The 23,163-nt window shown below is 37.3% G+C and overlaps 1 protein-coding gene across 2 annotated transcripts in view; it reads right to left on the reverse strand.

Moving 5' to 3' along the window:
- Positions 1 to 356: 356 nt before the first annotated feature.
- The window catches only part of LOC145239859 (alpha-galactosidase MYORG-like), a 109,762-nt gene continuing 86,955 nt past the window's right edge, over positions 357 to 23,163 (reverse strand). For both annotated transcript variants that reach the window (XM_080103419.1, XM_080103420.1), the window contains exon 3: positions 357 to 828. In XM_080103419.1, coding sequence (XP_079959545.1) covers positions 563 to 828 — 266 coding nt within the window. In that variant the 3' untranslated portion in view covers positions 357 to 562. The remainder of the gene's footprint in view (positions 829 to 23,163) is intronic.

Consider the following 23,163-nt stretch of genomic DNA (forward strand, 5'->3'; position numbering starts at 1 on the left):
GTGTCTTGTGAATAGATAGTTAGGGTACATTCCCGCACTAAATCTAAGCTAACCTTAGAAAATGAACCTGTTTTTGAATGGAGGCAATCAGAAAAAATAAATCAAGTATACATTAAAATTTAAAGAGATGCAAAATTTGAACTCATGCAAAAATTGGGAACATTTAAGCTTATAAGTTATAAAATGTGCTACTCAAATATTTTTAGACAAAAATATTAAAAACAAAAAAATGAACATTACTGAAAATATTTCCTTAGAATTAATTTTGCTTTAAAACTGCTTGAAATCAATTTTATATTTCAATACAGTTAGGAAATAGTTAACTGATAGTTGATAAGAAAAACAAACACAAAACAGTAATTCTTAGGTCACTTTATCACTTTGGTTAAATATATGATGTTGGTATTACCAAATATTTTAGAGAAATTGTATTTACATTCACCTGGAAGGCTGTAGTTTCAAGTTGACTGAAAATGAATAATAAATAAATGATGAGAAATAATTTTTTTCAAGAATACAATTTGTAAGTTAGTTAAAATTTATATCAATGGAAGAATAGTATTCACAGAACTGGTTTCAGTTTTTGAAAAGTAGCTATTTGATGAAGTTGTATTTTGTAATCTTTGTACCATCTTCCTCCCTCAAGCTTTTTATTATTTATGACATCAGTCCAATGTCCACGTGGAAGGTAAATATTCCGAGATGTGTGACCTGGGTCCAAGATGGGAGCAACTAAGAGGTTATCACCAAGCAAAAATTCACAATCAATCCTTAGAGCAATCGGATCCTCAGGAGCAATCCACCAAATTGGCCGGATAATTGGAGCACCTGATCAAAGAAAAACAAATTTAGTTTCAATCAAAATTGCTTTTTGTTGTTTTTATTTTTACTTCTCTTTTAATCACTGATAACTTTGTTTTTTACTTTGTGAATATAAATATCATAGAAAAATGAACTTTTAATTAATAAACATTTAATTAATAAACGGATTTTCACAAAATTGGAATCCTTTTATATTAAATAAAGTTTCAGTTAAAAAAAAGTTAAGGAATTAGAATATGCTACTGAAAACCATCAGAAATTACTGATTTTCAAGTAATCTGCAGGAAATGCACATATGCAGCTGCAATACTTTAAAAGGTTTACATTCAAGAAAAGGCACAAATCCAGAGTTGAACCTGAAAAAAAATTTGGAGGGCTAACTGCTCTGAAAAGGTAAGAATAGCAAGAAAATGGGGTATCATTTTACATTAAATTTATATATGGAACTGATCTTGCTAATTCTAAATTTCAACTTAATCATTTTTGTTATCTTCTTTTTACCAAAACTTTGAAAGTGTTCACACAATCAGGTGAGTAAAGTAAAATTTGAAAAGTCAAATATATTTTTATAATAAAATAATAATAGTTGAAATATTATATAATAAAATGAAATATAAAATATAATACAATATATAAATTGTATTATATAAATATAAAAGCGAAAATGTGTGTATGTATGTTTGTATTGTTATAGAATGGATTGAGAGAGAGAGAGAGGTGAGTAAACGTTGAGTGTAGACACGTTTACCAGAACCGAGGGTCAGCTGACCAGATTACGTATGAGTGACGTGGTCAGGTTGGCTAGATCTGAGAGACTGGATTTGGGCTTTGAAGAAGACGGACGGATTAATAGCTGTTCCCTCCCCTTCACTGGGGGTGGGGGACGCTGACGTGTTCAAAGCAAGCAAGATTCACTTCCATATTCTGTGTCGACATCTGGAAGGAAAATAAAAAACTATAAAACCAATTCATCGTCTTGGAGTAATAAATCTTCGTCTAACAGGTACCAGTCTCCCTCCAAGAGAAGATGAATTCCAGATGGATCACCATCGACGACACATGAAGTAAGGTATGTCGAAGAAAATGTATGTAACACACACAAAAGCATATGAACAATTAAATATGAACACACACAACCGCATATGAAACTAGACGATCATACGCACACGGAATTCTTTTATGACACGCATAATCTCCTTTCATTCTAATAATAATCATTCCATGACAACAAATATAATTATGGTCCTCCCCTATTATGTTATACACCAAACGTCAATTTGGTGCCCCTCTATGATAACTCTAGTGATAACCTCAATCATAACACTATGTAACAAACGTTCAATTTGGTGCCGTAACTGACCAGACCACCTAGCAAGGGTGGGTTTAAAAGAAAAAAAAGAAAAAAAAGAACTTCAGTTACCACGGGGAAAAAAGGAAAAAAAAAAAAGGACAAGAAAAATACAATAAAATGTCTGGAAAAAAAAAAGAAAAAAAAAAAAGAAAGAACAGTAGTAAAAAAAAATACAAATCAACACACACACAACGTAGGGTCCATTAAAACACTAGGCAAATTAGAAAAATAATTAAGAAAAAAAAAAAAGAAAAGAAATACACATTTACACATGAAGAACCTCTTATAAAGAAAGAAAGAAATGGTTCTGAAGAAAAAAACAGACACATTAAAATTATATATAGATAGATTTATATGATAAATTAATAAGAATTAAGGGTAGAACGGTACGTTAAAAAGAAAAGAAAAGAAAAGAAAAAAAAAAGAACGTTTCTGTGTAGAAAAAAACAATAGAAGAAATTGAAAAAAAAAACGAAAACAGCTATGACGATAGACATACAGATAATAAATTGTAAATTTTTAATGAACAGCCAGTGAGTAAACCAGAAAGAAAAAAAAAAAGAAATAGAACATATGACTTTAGTAACAGTGTGGGTTAGGAATGAGCCTTTCAGCTTACCAAAAGATCACAAATATGTGTTATGAATATTTTTGTTGCATTTTTAAACTGTGAAACTAAGTGTAACTTTTAATGAAAAACATTATGTACTTTTGATGATAAGTGAGTCGTTTTATTTTATTTTAGAAACGACTATGTATTTTATTGTAAATGTCTAGGTATTTTTTGTAAACGACTGATTTTTCTTTAATTTTGAATTCTGTGGAATGGTAAAAGAGGATGCACTATGCAGCCGACCTCAGGAGTTGATGACGTGGTCAATTTTGGGTTTCCACGAATCTGTGTTTTGTTATTTGGAATTTTGTTATTAGTGAGATGGGACTTTGTGATTGCTTATAGGATATTTTTGTATTTTTTAATTTATTATTTTTATGTAATTGATGTGTTGTCAAACGGTATTGTGCAGAATTTTCTTGTTCTTTAACATGTATTTTTTTTCGCAGAATGGGGAGGTGGAATCTTTGCTTGTGGGGTCTATTGAAAGAATGATTAATAAAAGAAAGAATGTGTTGTTAATTAATTAATTAATTAATTAATAATCATAATAGTAATAATAAAATTGGGAAAAAGAGAAAGAAATAAGATTTAAACAGTGTAATAAATAATAATAATAATAATAATAATAATAAAAACACTACTGGGTTATGTATAAGGGATCAACTAGTTCTTAAGTTTCGGAAGAGTCAAAGGTTCAGTCGGTATTAATTTTCGAAATGTAGAATAAATGTTCTATTCGACATGAGTGACGTTTTGACCACATAAGTAAGGTAGAAAAAAAAAAGGATAAATATAGGGTTAAATAAACTAGATGAAGAAAGGAAAGAAAAAAGTGGGGCGTGAATGGAATTTAATTTCTGTGGCAAGCATGTTAGAATTTTGGAGAGGTGTTGAATTACATGGGTAGTTATTAATTTCATTATTCTCGAGAAGTGATTCAAATTTTTTTTTTTTATCGTGATTTCTATTAATTTCGAGTAGAATCAACATGGAGCAACTTTGAGTACTTCATGTGTGGAAATCCGATGTTTTCCGTGAAGCTATGTGTCTTCAAGGCAGGTTGCGCTTACCGACTTTGGAAAAAAAAAAGAAGTTTTTTCTGACATAGCAGTAAACGGAATGTATTCTGTCCAGCGTGAGCGGATCTAGTTGTAATCAACTTCAGGGAGCAAATGAAATTCCCTCTGACATGGCGTAAGGGGCAGAGGGGGTGCAATGGCTGACGTGGCCATTATGTTACGAATCGCTCAAGAGAAGATTAATGAAATATGTATGCAAGTACTTAGGAAAATAGAAGGCTACCCACCATAAGGAATGTTAAGAGGTTTTTTGTTTCCCACAAAATACTAGTAATAAGAGTAGGCTTATGATGAATAGGATAAGGCTTGGGATGGGAAAACTTTTTTTTTGTGTGCTACCTATGGGAAGAAAAGCTGATCTGTAAAGCCAAGGATGATGATAGTCCGTTTTGAAGAAGCAGATGGACCTCGATTTTATTATTCGGTTGATTGCCGAGAATTTATCGATCACGTGTAGTGTCGACGGGAGTAAAGGATGCTCCTGAAATTCTGATTTAAATTATGAAGAGACCATGGGGTCACAGGGAGTTGTTGACCTTCGAGGGCGCAAGGATAAGCGCCACATGGTATTATTTGTTGATATTATTTTACTTAGTATATTGAATAAAGGTATGACAGTTTTCTTTGCCAGTGGGGTGAGCATATATATCCCATTCTTAGTAAATGTGGGAAGTAGAATTTTCTACTTCCCACATTTACTAAGAATGGGATATATATGCTCACCCCACTGCCTTCGTGATACATTTTGATAAAAAGGGGGGGAAGGAATGTTATAGAATGGATTGAGAGAGAGAGAGAGAGAGAGAGAGAGAGGTGAGTAAACGTGGAGTGTAGACACGTTTACCAGAACCGAGGGTCAGCTGACCCGATTACGTATGAGTGACGTGGTCAGGTTGGCTAGATCTGAGAGACTGGATTTGGGCTTTGAAGAAGACGGACGGATTAATAGCTGTTCCCTCCCCTTCACTGGGGGTGGGGGACGCTGACGTGTTCAAAGCAAGCAAGATTCACTTCCATATTCTGTGTCGACATCTGGAAGGAAAATAAAAAACTATAAAACCAATTCATCGTCTTGGAGTGATAAATCTTCGTCTAACAGGTACCAGTCTCCCTCCAAGAGAAGATGAATTCCAGATGGATCACCATCGACGACACATGAAGTAAGGTATGTCGAAGAAAATGTATGTAACACACACACATAAAAGCATATGAACAATTAGATATGAACACACACAACCGCACATGAAACTAGACAATCATACGCACACGGAATTCTTTTATGACACGCATAATCTCCTTTCATTCTAATAATAATCATTCCATGACAACAAATATAACTATGGTCCTCCCCTATTATGTTATACACCAAACGTCAATTTAGTGCCCCTCTATGATAACTCTAGTGATAACCTCAATGATAAAGCTATGTAATAGTATGTCTCGCAAAAACTTTCGACATGGGGTCACGGATTTTTGCCAGATCGGTATCATTTTAAACTTCCAACCTTCACCCAACAAATATTGAAAAATTGGCCCAAAACGTTAATTCCTTCACCCTAAAATGATCAGTTTTCTACAGGGGGGGGCAGCAAAAACCGTCCTCTCATGACGATTCCGCTTCTACGCATGCGTCATACGATGTCGTAACCTGATTTCCTTTTCATTAACACCCCCCACTCCCGTCCGCCACACACACCCAAAAACATCCGGGCAACACCGGGTACCCCCCACTGGTTATTTAAGCCAGTGTTTTTTTTTTGTTTTTATTTTTCAGATTTTTTAAAGTTTTAACGTTTGTTTTTCTGTTTTCTTTTTCCCATTTTTACATTTAACATCGTTTGTTTGCCTTATGTTAGTTTTTTTTTACTTCGCTTATTCTTATGTTTTGATTAACACCCCCCACCCCCACCCGAGCACACACACCTCCAAACACCTGGGCAACGCTGGGTACCCTCTGCTAGTCTAATATATAAAAGTGAAAATGTGTGTGTATGTGTGTGTTTGTATGTCCGTCAAAACTTTTGACAGACAACCAAAATTGACAAATTTGGTATCATATTAAAGCTCCAACCTTCGGATGAAAAATATCAAAATTTTGCATCCAATGGTCAACTCTAAGTTGGTCAGCTGGCCGTTTTTATGCAGGACCCCCCCCCCACACACACACCAAAAAAGTGACATTTTAACATTAAATACTGCGTAATTCTTAAATTAAAATAGATTCTAATGTTACCTATATATATAAAAGCGAAAATGTTTGTGTGTCCGCTAAAAACTTTCGACAGACAACGAAAATTCACAAACTCGGTATCATATTGAAGCCCCATCCTTCGCACGAAAAATATCGAAAAATTGGCCAAAAACGTTATTTTTTTTTCACCCTGAAATCGACAATTTTCGACAAAAACAGTCTTCTCGTGACGATGACCGGTTCTACGCATGCGTCAGATGACGTCATGACCTGATTTACTAGTTAAAGAACTGACTAAATTTCAATTTGAATAGTTGAAGAACTGACTAAATTTCATATACGTCATGTTAGCTCAGTTGGTTAGCGCGTTGGTTCATTATCTAAACGTTTTGGGTTCGAATCGTGGTGTGAAATGTCTTTTCTTTTTTTTTCTTTTTTAAATTTAAATATTGAACCAGTGTTATTCAAGCCATTTTTCATGTAACATTCGTTTTTCTGTTTTTTTTTTACTTCGCTTATCACCCCCCCCCCCCGACCACACACCCAAAAACACCCTGGTACCCACCGATTTTTAAAATTTTAATATCAAAACAGGCTTATTTAAGCCATTTTTCACGTGTTCGTTTTTCTGTTTTCTTTTTTTTATTTTTACATTTAACATCGTTCATTTGCCTTACGTTAGTTCTTTTTGTGTTTTTTTTCGATGTTTTGATTACCCCACACCCCCGCTTAAGTTTTAACGTTCGTTTTTATGTTTTCTTTTTTTTTTTTTTACTTCGCTTATAACAAACAAACCTGGTCATTGACCTCATTTGCTGAATAGCTATTGCTTTCGTCTTAGTCGTAACGCTCTACGACTTCCATGCGGGCACCTGTCAATTTGGTTCTTACTTAAATAAATTCAAACATCTTTCAGTAACTCATTCTTGCTGGTTGAACGATCCATGTTTTTTTCACATTTTATCTTCAAACTTCGCCTCAGGGCTTTGGGTTCGATCCTACCAACTTTTACACCCCCCCTCCCGGTTTCTTTTTTATTTGAGCACATACACCTCCAAACACTCGAGCAACGCCAGGTACCCCCGCTAGTTTATACATAATTGAAAAAACGCTTAGTCATGTGATGTGATGTGACGTAAGCATGCTTTAATGGGAACGTTTATTGGTCAGTATCGTACAAATTAAAATATTAACTAACACGTTATGAAAATGTTACCAACGTGATTATCGGGTTAAAAATAGTAAAATACGAGAGTATAACGAAAAATGACGGAAAAATGATAAGGAAAAAAAAATTACACTTAAAAATATTTTGCAATGAAAGGAATGATTGCTATGTTTACACAACAAGAACAAATGGCCATTTTCTTTTAGTATTAGTAACACTATGATCTAACTGTTTAGCGGAATGGTGGGGGGGGGTCAAAAGATGAGACCGCATGAATTCTAAGAACAGATACTACATTTTGATCTTAGCCAAAAGACCAAGTAAACATATTATATAGCATAACTTCCTACAGAACATTATCTTCTATTAAAAAGAAAGATGCATATAATATCTTTATCGGTACTAAATTGAGACAAGATGTCATATTCCAAACATCACATCGCTAAACTTCTGATTCCAAATTCTGAAATAAAAACTTTATTATTTAGAAAGCCATTTTTAGTATTGAGAGGGGATGTTTTTATATAATCTTGAGTTAAGGACGAGGAGTATTAAAGTCAACTGAATGTTGGGACTGATACTACACTAAGGAATTCAAGTTAAAGCAATATGTACTAGTAGATTATCCGGCATCGCCAGGGATTGGATGACAAGATGGATATATGTACTAGCAGAATACCTGGCATAGCCCGGGATTGGATGAAATAGATGTACTAGCAAAATACCTGATGTCGCCCGAGATTGGATGACATAGGTGGATATATATACTAGCAGATTAACCAATGTGGCCTGTGATTGGATGAAATAGGTGGAATGTTTCCTAGCAGAATACCCGGCGTAGCCAGAGATTGGATGAAATAGGTGTATATGTACTAGCAAAATATATGGCATTGACCGGGATTGGATGACATAGCTGGATATACAGTGATGATCATATTTATTGGCACGGTAAAATAAAAGTTAAATTTTGTCTAATAAATTCTAAAAAAGGGATTAAATTAAAGAAAATAACAAAGTATATTATGTATTTTTAACTGGCCTTTCCGATGCAGCAATCGGATTTTAGAAAAAATAAATAACAAAGGAACAACAAACATAATTGCAAAAAACCCTTGTTCAAAATTATTGGCACGGCTTTGTTTTTCTTTTAGTATCAGTATAATATCAATCAATTTCCGGTTTACGTGCTTCCTGAACTTTTTTATAGCCATATTATGCTTGTTTAACGCTAATTCAGTGAATAATTTTTTTCAGATAATTTTTAGATAGCGATTTATTTAAACTATTATAGGTGACTAAATTATAATTTTCAATCGCTATGGTTAAAACTAAGGAACACAGCGAAGACGTCAGGAAGCTTGTTGTAGCATGCCATACCAATGGGGAGGGCTATGATAAGATTTCAAAGAAGCTAAACCTTCCCAAATCCACTGTTAGAGCCATAATAAACAAGTTCAAATCGCAAGGCCACGTTATGAGTTTAGAGGGTAGAGGAAGAAAAAGGATTCTTTCCCCAAGAGATGAACGGAAAATTGTTCGACAAGTAAAACAAAACCCAAGGATCTCTGTTAGGGAGATTGTTGATGAACAGAGCACCTCTGGAGTGAATGTATCTCGACATACAGTTGGTAGAGTTTTGAAGAGAGCTGGTTTAAAAGCATGTCGTCCGAGAAAGACTCCCTTATTGAAGCCTATGCACCTGAAAGCAAGGCTAGCCTTTGCAAAACGTCATATTGATAAAGATGTTGCATTCTGGAAACGTGTTCTATGGACTGACGAAACGAAAATAGAGTTATTTGGCCATAATAAAGTGTCTTATATTTACAGAAAATCTGGCGAAGCTTTCCTGCCTAAGAACACCATACCCACAGTGAAGCACGGTGGAGGCAGTTTGATGTTTTGGGGATCCTTTGCTGCCTCTGGACCAGGGCGACTTGTTAAGGTCACAGGTAGCATAAAAAAGGAAGATTGTGTTAAAACATTGGATGAAAACCTGAAAGACTCTGCTAAAGAGCTCTCACTTGGTCGTCGTTGGTGGTTCATGCAAGATAATGACCCAAAGCATTCGGCTAAACTGACTAAGAAATGGCTTGAGGACAATCATATTAATGTTTTGGAGTGGCCATCACAAAGCCCAGACCTTAATCCAATTTAAAATTTATGGAGAACATTAAAATTGAGGGTAATGCAAAGGAAGCCTAAGAATCTTATTCAATTGGAGGATTATTGTCAGGAAGAGTGGGCTAAAATTACTACTGAAGAGTGCAACAACTTGGTTGTAAACTATGAAAAGCGACTGAGGAAGGTAATCAAGGCCAAAGGCTATACAATTGATTATTAAATAAATCGTGCCAATAATTTTGAACAAGGGTTTTTTGCAATTATGTTTGTTGTTCCTTTGTTATTTATTTTTTCTAAAATCCGATTGCTGCATCGGAAAGGCCAGTTAAAAATACATAATATACTTTGTTATTTTCTTTAATTTAATCCCTTTTTTAGAATTTATTAGACAAAATTTAACTTTTATTTTACCGTGCCAATAAATATGATCATCACTGTATGTACTAGCAGAATAAACATCATTGCCCGGGATTAGATGAAATAGATGGAATGTTTCCTAGCAGAATACCCGGCGTCGCCTGGGATTAAATAACATAGGTGGATATTTATACTAGCAGAATGCCCGGCGTCACCAGGGATTGGATGACATAGGTGTATATATATATATATATATATATATATATATATATATATATATATATATATACTAGCAGAATATCCAGCGTCACCCGGGATTGGATGAAATAGGTGGATATATGTACTAGCAAAATACCCGGCGTCGCCCAGGATTGGATGAAATAGATGGAATGTTTTCTAGCATCACCTGGAATCACTGGGGATTGGATGAGATAGGTGGATATATGTACTTGCCGAATACCTGGCATCGCCTGGTATGTGATGAGATAGGTGGAAATATGTACAAGCAGAATACCTGGTGTCGCTTGCGTTTGGATTAGATAGGTGGAAATATATATTAACAGATTAACTGGCATCGCCCGGTATTGAATTACATAGGCGAAAATATATACAAACAGAATACCCGACGTCGCCCGGGATGTAATGAGATAGGTGGAATTATATACTAGGAGAATACCTGGCGCTGCCCAGGATTAAATGAGACAGGTGTTAATACATACTAGCAGAATACCCAGAATCGCCCTTGCACGTACGTGACATGGTCTGGGATTGAATAACCTTGCTGGAAATATATATTAGTATAATGTATCAAAGTTATTATTTTAATGTAGGTTAAATCATTTAAAATGATTGTCGAAATTAGTAACATATCCAAATATTTTAAAAAATGAGGAAATGAGAGTTATTTTATTGGTGTGTTTGCAATGAAATAACCAGTCTAGACAATGTATCAAAGTTATTATTTTAGTAAGAGGGGTCCCATAATGTGGGTTGAATTGTGGAAAATAATTGTCAAAATTAGTAACATATAAAAGAATTATGAAAAATGATGAAATGTGAGTTATTTGATTGGTGTGTTTTTAATGAAAAAAACAGCCCAGACAATATTTCAAATAATTATTTTAGTAATGGGGGGGGGCATCATGTGCGTTAAATCATGAAAAATGATTGTCTAAATTAGTAACATATCCAAGAATTATGAACAATTATTAAATGTGAGTTATTTGAGTAGTGTGTTTGTTATGACAATGTATCAAAGTTATTATTTTAGTAAGAGGGGGGCGAAATGTGGGTTAAATTATGAAAAATGATTTTTGAAATTAATAACATATCCAAGAATTATGGAATTCAATGAGATATGTAAAAATATATACTAGAAGATTACCCGGAGTCACTCAAGATTGAATGAGATACATGCAAATGTATGGAAGTAGAATATACGGCGCCTGGGATCCAATGAGATAGATGCAAATATATACTAACAGAATACCTGGCGTTGCCTTGGATTGAATGAGATTGATTGAAATATTTACTAACAGAATACCTAGTGTCGCCCAGGATGTAATGAGATTGAGATATATACTAGCCAAATACCCGGCATTTCCTGGGATTGAATGCAGTAGGTGAGAATATATACTAGCAAAATTTCCAGCGTCGCTTGGGATTGAATGCGATAGGTGGAAATATGTATTAGCAGAATACCCTTCATTGCCCCGGATTGAATAATATAGGCAGAAATATATAGAAGCAGAATACCAAGCATCGCCCAAGATTCAATAATGTGCAGGTGCAAATAAATATTAACAGAATACCTGTGTAACACTAAAGAGAGGCCACATCAGACCTGTAGGGTTGATGTGACGTTTATTTTGGTTAAAAGTAATTTTTTGTTCCCAGATGATGATCGGGTTGAAGTAATAAAAATTATTATTAATTTTTATTTGTGAATAAATTCTGAGCTAAGTCTGTTGTTGAAATAGCGGCGGCAAGAGTGCCTTTGTAGCGAAAAGTTGAATCACATTCTAGACATCAAAAGCAAAAAAGAATGCATAAAATATGTTAGCCAAAATACACAGGCGTTTGATCTCCAATGACCGAAATCATAGTGTACATGAGCCGAAGGGGTGGGGATTTCACACCCGCAATTGGCAAAACTGAGCCAAAGTTGACCTGTGAATTTGACAAGTTGAAAAGTCGGGTTGTTTTTGATCTAAGAGAAACACACGCAGTGACTCGGCATTATGTTTAGAACAGAGAAGTGAAGAACGGAAGAGAGTCAGAAGAAGAGAGATAAGTCTCGGCAGAATCACCTCTCTCTCTCTCTCCCCCTCGCTTGTTGCCTGATAACTCAACGCTTATAACGTGTAGATCACTTAACAAGAATTACGCAAAGTCCGCAATACCGACCAGGTATTTCAACAACAGAAGCTCAGTTGTAGAACTAACTGCTTGCTTGAATTAATTGTCAACTCTATGTATATGCTGTAAATACTTCTTTTATGAATTTCCGAAATATATATTATATTAACTAACCTCCGGAATTTTGTTGCTGATGTGCGTTGATCCGTATATATGTACATTCTTTATTTGCCAAATGTGACCACGGTTAAGGTAACACGTGCAAGGTCACATCTGTGGATATTTCGTTATTTGCCATTTGTGACACCGTATCCGTCAACGAACACCCAGGATAACTAGACGGTCCACGGAGGACAGGCCTTGAGGACCGAGCATCCGAGAAGAATCCCCAACGCCTTAACGAAGAACTCACTGGGTGACGCGACGTACTAACGGTTGGCAGACCTAGTTGCCCAGTCGGCATATCATAACTGTAACGACCAGGGTGCAGATCATAACTGGGCCGCGATCAGGGGTCAAGGGCGTGTAAGGCACACGTCGCAAAGGTCACATCTGGTGCCGTGACCAGGATTTGGACCCTGAAAGGCTTCTACGGCACATCAACCGTGAGGAAAAACTCAGCAGAAAAACCACGGCACAACGTTTTTGAAGGAAATCATAAACTACAGCGCAGCGTTATTGAATTGAAGGAGAAAACCAACCAGCCACCAAAAACTGCAACGGCTGCTTGCATTGAAGAACCAATCGACAACAAACACTACCACGGCACAACGTTTTTTGAAGGAAATCATAAACTACAGCGCAGCGTTATTGAGTTGAAGGAGAAAACCAACCAGCCACCAAAAAAACTGCAATGGCTGCTTGCATTGAAGAACCAATCGACAACAAACACTACCACGGCACAACGTCATTGAGGAGACAAACAAACAACAAGAAACTATGACAACGCGTCATTTGGAAGTTAAAGAAGAAAGAAGAAAAAGAAATCACAAACTGAACAGTATAGACTTTTTTCTTGCGCTCTGTGAGTGAGCGTGCAACCCCAAACTACGGGAACTCGACTCTCGGAACCTGAAGCGAAGCGGGATATAGGTGAGACCCTCTTGTTTTTTTTTGTGATTTTTTGACTTGGGTATTTTTTTTTCCGCAGTGGTTTGGGGGCGCCTGGAGGCATTACTTGTGGAAATAGTGAGAAAGGGATAGACAGGCGAATCCCCGTTTGACGAGAATGACGGAGCCGGTGGAACATAAGAGCGAGGCTTTAGGGGGAGCAGAGAGGGTGGTGATGGAGACTGGGACTGAGAGAGATTGGGCGAGGGAGTTACTCAGACTGTTACAGGAGGCAGCTGAGGAAGTGGTGGAACTGGCTGAGAGGGCAACTAAGGTGTTGTCGGAGGGTACCCTGGAAGAAAAAGGGGCCATCCAGGCTAGGCCGGCCAAGGTGCTAGAGAAGGGTAGCACAGAAGGGAAGATAAGGGCAGACAGAGCCCTATCAAACGGCCGAGAATGGACACTGATCCACGCCACATTATCGGGAGAGGCGAGCACACAAGGACCACCTCGGAGGAGGGGGTGCTCGGCCAAGCGGACCCGACAAACCCCGCCCCAGCCCGAAGTCGAGGAAGTTCGAGAGAGGAAGGTCTCGGATGTCCAACTTTGGGGGATCGAGGAGGATTGGGAGACAGAGGCGGAAGCTGATCCCAACATAAGAGAGTGGAGCCTCACGCATGGGTTTTTTCCACCCACTCCTGGCAGATATGGCTTGGTCTGTTGGACCTGCCAGGTTGAAGGGCACCGAGCTGTAGAGTGCCCCACGAGGTATGGGAGACCACCTCGCTCGTTGGGACCGAACGGTGGAAAAAACAGACAGTTCGGTCAAGAGAGCGGACGGTGCAGACCAACAGGGGGAGCGGAGTTGGGGAGCGCTGCAAGGGATGTGTCACTGCAGCCCCAGGAAAGAGGTACGAGGGCCAACAAGGGGCCCCAATCCGGCCTCTGTCAACCGACCCCTGATGAAGGTGAGTGGTATTGTTTCACTTACCACCCTGATGGGCACATAACGAAAGGATGTCCCACCAGGAAGGGGGAGCTGCCCGGGGCGGACCCCAGAGAAAATGTGCCGAGAACGGACGGATCCCAAGGAGGCCTATTGTTGCCGGCCCCTATGTCCGCGGCGGTGGCAGGATACAGGGAGGACCTCTGATAAGAGGGTGCCACTGGCTGAGGGCACTACTGGCAGTGCATCACGAGGCCAGTGTCCGGAGGAGAGTTGGGGGTGACAGGAAGTCGCGACACGCCAACTCTATAAGCACGAAGAGATGGATTAGAGAGAGAGAGCGCCCTAGGTCACGATGAAGACAGATTAGTTGGAACTAGGAATAGAACACTAGGGTAAGCTCTCGGACTAAATCTATTATAAGAGATATGAGAATAAGTCGACCGAAAGCACGAGTATCGGCCGCTTAGTTAAATGCTAGTTGTCTGGAATATGCATTAGTGGAAAGGAAAATCTAACAGGGATCGCATGTTAGGAAGAAGATAAGCACCCTTAACGTTTCAGAAGAAAAGCACAAGAAGGAAGAATTCCTCAGAATGTCTTCTCGTTAATTCGAAGGACGCCAACGGTAGTGGTGTGCACGGGCGGAGACAACCTTCTGTAGCCGTCATAATTGTTGACGGGAGAAACTATAAAATTCGGCAGAAAAGCCGGGAGGTCTCAGTCAAGAATGGTTGACTGGAGAATAAGTAGACTTGGAGGTCGATAGAGTGGGCGATAATACCTATGACAGGTAGGTCCTGAAAGAAGGAGGTGAAAAAAATTCGGCAGAAAAGCCGGGAGGTCTCAGTCAAAAATGGTTGACTGGAGAATAAGTAGACTTGGAGGTCGATAGAGTGGGCGATAATACCTATGACAGGTAGGCCCTGAAAGAAGGAAGTGAATAAAAATTCGGCAGAGAAGCCGGGAGGTATATCAGTCATAAAGGCTGACTATACAATCTAAGGGGACACAGGGTGTGCCCCTTTCCAAAATGCCACGGATGGGCATGCGCATTCTAGGGTTGAATGCCACAAACATCCTCAAGTGATTGAAGTCTGTTGTCTGACGGTCCGCAGTGCATGATTTGAACCCTACGAACCACGAACCAAAAGAGAAAGATTACGAGATTAGCCTATAGGGGTTAGAACTGAGGTAAATCCGAAAGAAGGTGCTCCTTAGAATAGTCGAAAAGGGACAGTTAAGACTAGAGTAGTCTATCGGAATCGGCTGGTTATGATTAGACAGCTTACAACGTCAGTTGGACCACATAATTAAGCAGGAGTCAACGAGCGACCCTCCTAACTTGGTGATGGTGGGGGGTCTGACGGGTGGAATAGGGGTTATAGCAGGGCTATTAGTGGTGGTGATGTGTTATTTGAAGAAGTGGATGTATGGAATTGAGTGTTCGAAATGCCTCTTGGCGACCCATGGCGCTGCGGGGAGCAGCCCTGGTCAGGAATCACAAAGGGTCCGCATTAACCTGGCGATGCTACAGACGAGCGACGAGGAACCCACCCCAAATCCACCCCTACGACAAGAAGCTGAACCTACAGAATATTTTTAAACACTATTAAGTGATAGGACTAATTGCATGCTTAATGTTCCAAAACGAAGAAAAAAAAAAAAAAGACACTTTTCATTATTATCGATTTTGTTACACGAACTTTGTGCTTATGAAACCACCACTACGAACTGTTATTGAACACTCTGAGTTAAGGCAGTAGCCATTTATATGAACTTTCAACTTTTGCATGTTTATTTGTTTTGCATGTAATTCAGCAAATTCTCGCTTTCAGAGTAGGCCAGAATTGTGTTATGAGATGAGAGAATCTCTTTGAGTGTTAACGGACATGGGGCGCCGTTATCCTGTGGAGAGCGTCGCCCCATGGGGGGCGAATGTAACACTAAAGAGAGGCCACATCAGACCTGTAGGGTTGATGTGACGTTTATTTTGGTTAAAAGTAATTTTTTGTTCCCGGACGATGATCGGGTTGAAGTAATAAAAATTATTATTAATTTTTATTTGTGAATAAATTCTGAGCTAAGTCTGTTGTTGAAATAGCGGCGGCAAGAGTGCCTTTGTAGCGAAAAGTTGAATCACATTCTAGACATCAAAAGCAAAAAAGAATGCATAAAATATGTTAGCCAAAATACACAGGCGTTTGATCTCCAATGACCGAAATCATAGTGTACATGAGCCGAAGGGGTGGGGATTTCACACCCGCAATTGGCAAAACTGAGCCAAAGTTGACCTGTGAATTTGACAAGTTGAAAAGTCGGGTTGTTTTTGATCTAAGAGAAACACACGCAGTGACTCGGCATTATGTTTAGAACAGAGAAGTGAAGAACGGAAGAGAGTCAGAAGAAGAGAGATAAGTCTCGGCAGAATCACCTCTCTCTCTCTCTCCCCCTCGCTTGTTGCCTGATAACTCAACGCTTATAACGTGTAGATCACTTAACAAGAATTACGCAAAGTCCGCAATACCGACCAGGTATTTCAACAACAGAAGCTCAGTTGTAGAACTAACTGCTTGCTTGAATTAATTATCAACTCTATGTATATGCTGTAAATACTTCTTTTATGAATTTCCGAAATATATATTATATTAACTAACCTCCAGAGTTTTGTTGCTGATGTGCGTTGATCCGTATATATGTACATTCTTTATTTGCCAAATTGACCACAGTTAAGGTCACACGTGCAAGGTCACATCTGTGGATATTTCGTTATTTGCCATTTGTGACACCGTATCCGTCAACGAACACCCAGGATAACTAGACGATCCAGGACCGAGCATCCGAGAAGAATCCCCAACGCCTTAACAAAGAACTCACTGGGTGACGTGACGTACTAACGGTTGGCAGACCTAGTTGCCCAGTCGACATATCATAACTGTACCGACCAGGGTGCAGATCATAACTGGGCCGCGATCAGGGGTCAAGGGCGTGTAAGCACATGTCCAAAGGTCACACCTGGCATCGCCTGGGGATGACTGAGATAGGTACAAATACGTCATCCTGGATTGTATTAGATAACTGTACATATACACTAGCAGAATACCCGGCGTTGCTCAAGATTGAATGAGATAGGTGAGAAAATTTACTAGCAATATCCTGGGCATCGCCTGGAATTGAAAGAAATTGATGGAAATATATATAAGGAAAATTTATGCCGTTGCTCAGGATTGAATGAGATAGAGGCAAATATATACTAGCAGAATAATCAGCGATGCTCTGGATTAAATGAGGGTGGCAGAATATAAAGTCTGTACCGTAAATGGCGTATCTCAAAATTACTTCATTTGTGAAGCGATTCCGGATATGACTTAAACAGTTTACGATCTCAAAATTAGATTAATACATATATATTGTTGGTTTTCTATGAAAATTAGATTAATACATATATATTGTTGGTTTTCTATGAAAATTAGATTAATACATATATATTGTTGGTTTTCTATGAAAATTAGATTAATACATATATATTGTTGGTTTTCTATGAAAATTAGATTAATACATATATATTGTTGGTTTTCTATGAAAATTAGATTAATATTGTTGGTTTTCTATGAAAGTTTACTAGGCCAGTTTCTTTAGGGAGTAATCTATATTTTTTTAATTTTTTATGTTATCAGGGAATGATGTGATGGTTGTAGTGGTGGGTAGAAAGAAGCATGATTATGTTAATTTTAAATGTGCTCTTGCGTTTTCTTTTGGGGGTTGGGTCGGAGAGAGTAATATCTGTTTTGAGGTAAAAAAAAAAAAGCATGTGAAATTGTTTCATATATGTATTTAAATTACCCGTCTTAGTGTAGGTAAAAATCATTTTAAGTATGTGTTGTATATTAACCTGTCCTTGCAAAGATAAAATTATTTAATATACATGCTGTAAATTACCTACCCTAGGTAAGATGCAATTATTTCATACGTGTAATACCCGTCCTAGGTAGATAAAATATTTTTTTGCTTACGGACATTTTTGCTCTCTTTGCAAAAAACCCTGCTAGGGGCAAGATGCTAAATTAAGTTTCTCCCTAAAAGGAACTGCCTCAAGGTCAACCATGCTTGGAGCTCCATTTCATTTTTTTCCTTTAACCAAGAACTTATTCCTATTGTGATTGGAATTTTTTTAGACGAATATCGTCTTCCCTAGAACTAAAATAGTTCGGCTCCATTAATGGAGTTTTATTCTTCCAGATACCATAAATAAATGGTTTCTGCTCCCTTATACTAGCTTCTCCAAAGACGTGAGAAATGGGCATATTTTTTGCAATCCTACCAAAGAAGACTGAAAATCATCACCTCAGATAAGGCTTGCTTTTATCCGTTGTCTTTTTTCTGCTCTGCCGAGTTCTAAAGCGTGTGAGGAAATTAATTCTCAGTTTAAATGTATGTATGTCTGCCTAAAACTTTCGACATAGGCGACGGATTTTTACAAAATCAGAATCCTTTTGAAGCTTGACCCTTTGGACGACAAATATCGAAAAATTGGCCAAATAGATGAATTCCTTCACTGGGCACTTTTCTACAAGGAGGGTTGGTTTTTTTGATGACATTTTTACAAGACATTCAAACCTTGTGTTGCATAAAACACGTTATTTCGACCGCCTATGATATCACAATCGCGATAGGTGCATCGCTTTTTCTTCAGGTACGTTACTGGTTCAGGCCCTGTTTACTACTCTTTTTTTTTTTTTTTTTTTTTTGTGCTCGCTATTTTTCTTTTTATTTGCTCAACCAACAGCCTTACACCTTTACTTTCTTTTCCACCTTCATGTCATAGCCTGCCTGCCTACTACAACTTTTTCTTTTTGCTCAACACAAACCTACAAACACTCGGGCAACACTAGGAATATATAAATTAAAATAATATTATATATATATATATCTTATATATATCTACCATAAATAAAATTACTTTCACATTAAAAAATTAAAATAGTATATAAGATACAATAAATTAAATTAATTTCACATTAGAAAGTGAAAATATCCTTATGTTTCTAGAGACTTTAAAACATAATTGACAATAGTATTATTTTTTTTTTATTGGTTCCAGAACGTTCCTGGAACCTTCTTCAGCATTTACTATAAAAAATAGGTTTGCCAAACCAGTTATTGATTCATACACCAAATGAAAGGGACACAAAATTGGAGGCGACCTTTTAGTAAAAATCAATTTACCTCCAGCCACAATCAAGAACTGAAATAATTTCTGGTCGTAACAAAAAAAGCAATGCCAAACAAACAACTACAAGCAAAAATAATAACCGCAAGCAATCCAAAGCCAAACAAACAACCGCAAGCAATCCAAAGCCAAACAAACAACCGCAAGCAATCCAAAGCCAAACAAACAACCGCAAGCAATCCAAAGCCAAACAAACAACCGCAAGCAATCCAAAGCCAAACAAACAACCGCAAGCAATCCATAGCAAAACAAACAACCGCAAACAATCAACAATGGACAACACATTGGAAAATAAAGATTTTCCTAAACTTTGATAATGACCAAAGCATAACATATCTGTGAAAGTTATTAAAGTATATCTAAGTATGAGAAAATATATCCAAAGAAAAACAAGTATATCCAAAGAAAAACAAGTATATCCAAAGAAAAACAAGTATATCCAAAGAAAAACAAGTATATCAAAAGAAAAACAAGTATATCAAAAGAAAAACAAGTATATTTCAAAAGAAAAAAAAGTATATTTCAAAAGAAAAAAAAGTATATTTCAAAAGAAAAAAAAGTATATTTCAAAAGAAAAAAAAGTATATCAAAAGAAAAAAGTATATCAAAAGAAAAAAGTATATCAAAAGAAAATATATATAAAAAAGAATATCAAAGACAAAAAAATATATCAAAATAAAATATATATCAAAGAAACAAGTATATCAAAAGAAAAAGTATATAAAAAAGTATATCAAAAGAAAAAAGTTTACAAAAAAGTATATCAAAAGAAAAAAGTTTACAAAAAAGTATATCAAAAGAAAAAAGTTTACAAAAAAGTATATCAAAAGAAAAAAGTTTACAAAAAAGTATATCAAAAGAAAAAAGTTTACAAAAAAGTATATAAAAAAAAAAAAGTTTACAAAAAAGTATATCAAAAGAAAAAAGTTTACAAAAAAGTATATCAAAAGAAAAAAGTTTACAAAAAAGTATATCAAAAGAAAAAAGTTTACAAAAAAGTATATCAAAAGAAAAAAGTTTACAAAAAAGTATATCAAAAGAAAAAAGTTTACAAAAAAGTATATCAAAAGAAAAAAAGTATATAAAAAAGTATATCAAAAAAGTATATTGCAAAAAAAAAAAGTATATCGAAAGAAAAAAAGTATATCGAAAGAAAAAAAGTATATCGAAAGAAAAAAAAGTATATTTCAAAAGAAAAAAAAGTATATTTCATAAGAAAACTAATGGAGAGTAGAAAACGCATTGTGGATGCGTTATCGGCAGCTCCTGTTACTCTCGCTTCTTCTTATTTGTCCCTCAGTCTTCATTTTTTAAATGAGTGATTTTTCGGACAAAGGGAGAAGAAAAAGCTGTTTTCTAGGTTGGCAGTATTTTTGCGAACAGTTGGCTGAGATGGCGGAAATTTTCTGTTTCTATGTCTATCCTTGTAGCCATGTCACTAGTAAGGGTGCTGGAGGTAAACGTTTTGTCTGGGCTGACGTTATCCGCCTGATAGTCAGGGACCCGAACCTTGGATTAACCACTAAGGAGGCTGTCCTATCAGCAGGTGCAAAGTACTGGGGCTGCTGTATTGCCATTTGGTGAATGGATTCTGGACCATGCAGTAGCTTCTGGTGGGGCCTCTCGATGCCATACTAGTGGGTAATTGTTACGGCTTTACCTTATCATTAGCTACAAATAAAAAAAAAAATTCTTCGTTTCTTTTTCTCTCTTAATTTCCCCTCTCTGTCCTGCTCTAAGTAAATCTGTCGACCTAGTCCACAAATTCCAAAATTTCATCATGACAAGTTTCAAGAAAAAATACACGATTAAACCCGGTTCTCCAACTTCCAACGTAGACCCCTACTACCATGTCTCCTTCTCCAACATCAGGGGTCTTCGTTCTAACCTTCCAGAGGTTGAAACCCAATTACAGGAGACTAAACCAGACCTTTTATTTTTAAGTGAAACTGGCATTGGACAGGCTATTTCCCTAGATGAGTTTGCAATTTCAGGATACTCTAACTTAACTTCTAAATCTGACCCCCAAGATCGCCATGGGCATGGAATATGTGCCTATATTAAAGATAGCTTTCCATGTGGTAGGGACATCTCCAGGGAAGATCCTAACTTACCCTATATGTGCTTCCGGGTTGCTTTAGCTCACACTACTGCATTTATATTTACTCTCTATCGCCCCCACAACAGCGGAGTTACTATCTTTCAAAGCATATCTGAGAAAATTGACCAAGTCCTTTCTACTTATCCTTCAGCTAACATTCACATATGTGGAGACTTCAATGTTCACAACGTCGAATGGTTGACCCACTCAAACAAGACCGATGATGAGGGGAGGTTCTGTCATGATTTCTCCATTGCCTATGACCTCACTCAGATTGTTCAGGAACCTACCCGTGTGCCCGATAATGACGGCCAGTATGCGAGCCTACTAGACCTTTTTCTCACAACTTGCCCTGAACTATGTTCAGTTTCTGTTCTGTCGCCTCTTGGATCTTCCGACCACTCTGTTGTATCAATCAAGATAAAAATGAAATGTAATAAGTCCCCAGACGTACCTCTTCATCGTACAGTATATCGATACACTAAGGCTGACTGGGATAGCTTCCGTACATTTATATCTGATCTACATCTGCATTCCATGTTTAAAAAGGATGTGTCCTCTATAGTATTAGACCTAACTGAATGGTTAATTGTAGGTATTGACCATTTCATACCCTCTAAAAAGTTTCAGCAAAAACCTAACAGCCAGCCATGGTTCTCTCCAGAATGTGCTGCTGCCATTGCGCACAGAAATCACTTTTTCCACTGCTTCAAACGTAATAGATGTATGGAAACTAAAGCAGTTTTCAGGACTGCCAGCAACCATTGTAAGTAAGTAATAAGGAACGCAAGAGTGTTGTATGCTCAATCTGTTAAGTCCAAAGTAGCTGAGCAGCGGCTTGGTTCCCACCAGTTTTGGCAAATAGCAAACAGAATCCTGAACAGAAGTGTGTGCTCCATCCCAACTATTATCAATGGACCTGAGGTAATCTCATCAGCATCAGACAAAGCCAAACTCTTTGTCAAGAACTTTGCAGCTAATTCTACCCTTTGCGACCAAGACCGCCAACCCCCAATATTTCCTCCTGTATCAGAAAACACGCTATGTGATATACGTATATCTGTATGTGATGTTGCGAAGCTAATCAAAAACCTTGATTCGAGTAAAGCAACTGGCCCTGACGGTATTCCAATTATAGTACTCAAAAAACATCAACCTGAATTAGCGCCCATACTTACAAAACTGTTTAAACGTTGTCTTAAGGAGAATAGTTTCCCATCTCCCTGGAAAATCTCATCAGTATGCCCTGTATTTAAGAATTCAGGTGATCGCTCATCCCCCTCTCAGTACAGGCCAATAAGTTTCCTGTGCGTCATGAGTAAGTTGCTAGAATCTGTGTTAAATACAGAAGTAATCAAACATCTCAGCAAAAATAACCTTCTTAGTGACACTCAATATGGTTTCCGTTCTGCTAGATCTACAGCAGATGTCCTTACAGTTATATCGCATAGGATTAGCAAATCTCTCGACGGTGGCAATCTTTCTAGGGCAATTGCTCTTGACATATCTAAAGCCTTTGATAGGGTATGGCATAAAGGTTTACTTCATAAGATCGCTAGCTATGGTATAGCTGGAAAAGTCTTCTCAATTATTAAATCATTTCTTTCTGATAGGTTCATAAGAGTAGTAGTTGAGGGGCAAAAATCAGAAGCTCACAGTATTAATGCCGGTGTCCCTCAGGGATCCATCCTGGGCCCAACTCTTTTCCTGATCTACATTAATGATCTTCCAAATCATATCCTTACATCATTTGTAGACATTTATGCTGACGAC

Source organism: Euprymna scolopes, chromosome 19 (assembly GCF_053919585.1).
Source record: "Euprymna scolopes isolate OS-2025 chromosome 19, ASM5391958v1, whole genome shotgun sequence".
NCBI classification, from domain to species: Eukaryota; Metazoa; Mollusca; class Cephalopoda; order Sepiida; family Sepiolidae; genus Euprymna; species Euprymna scolopes.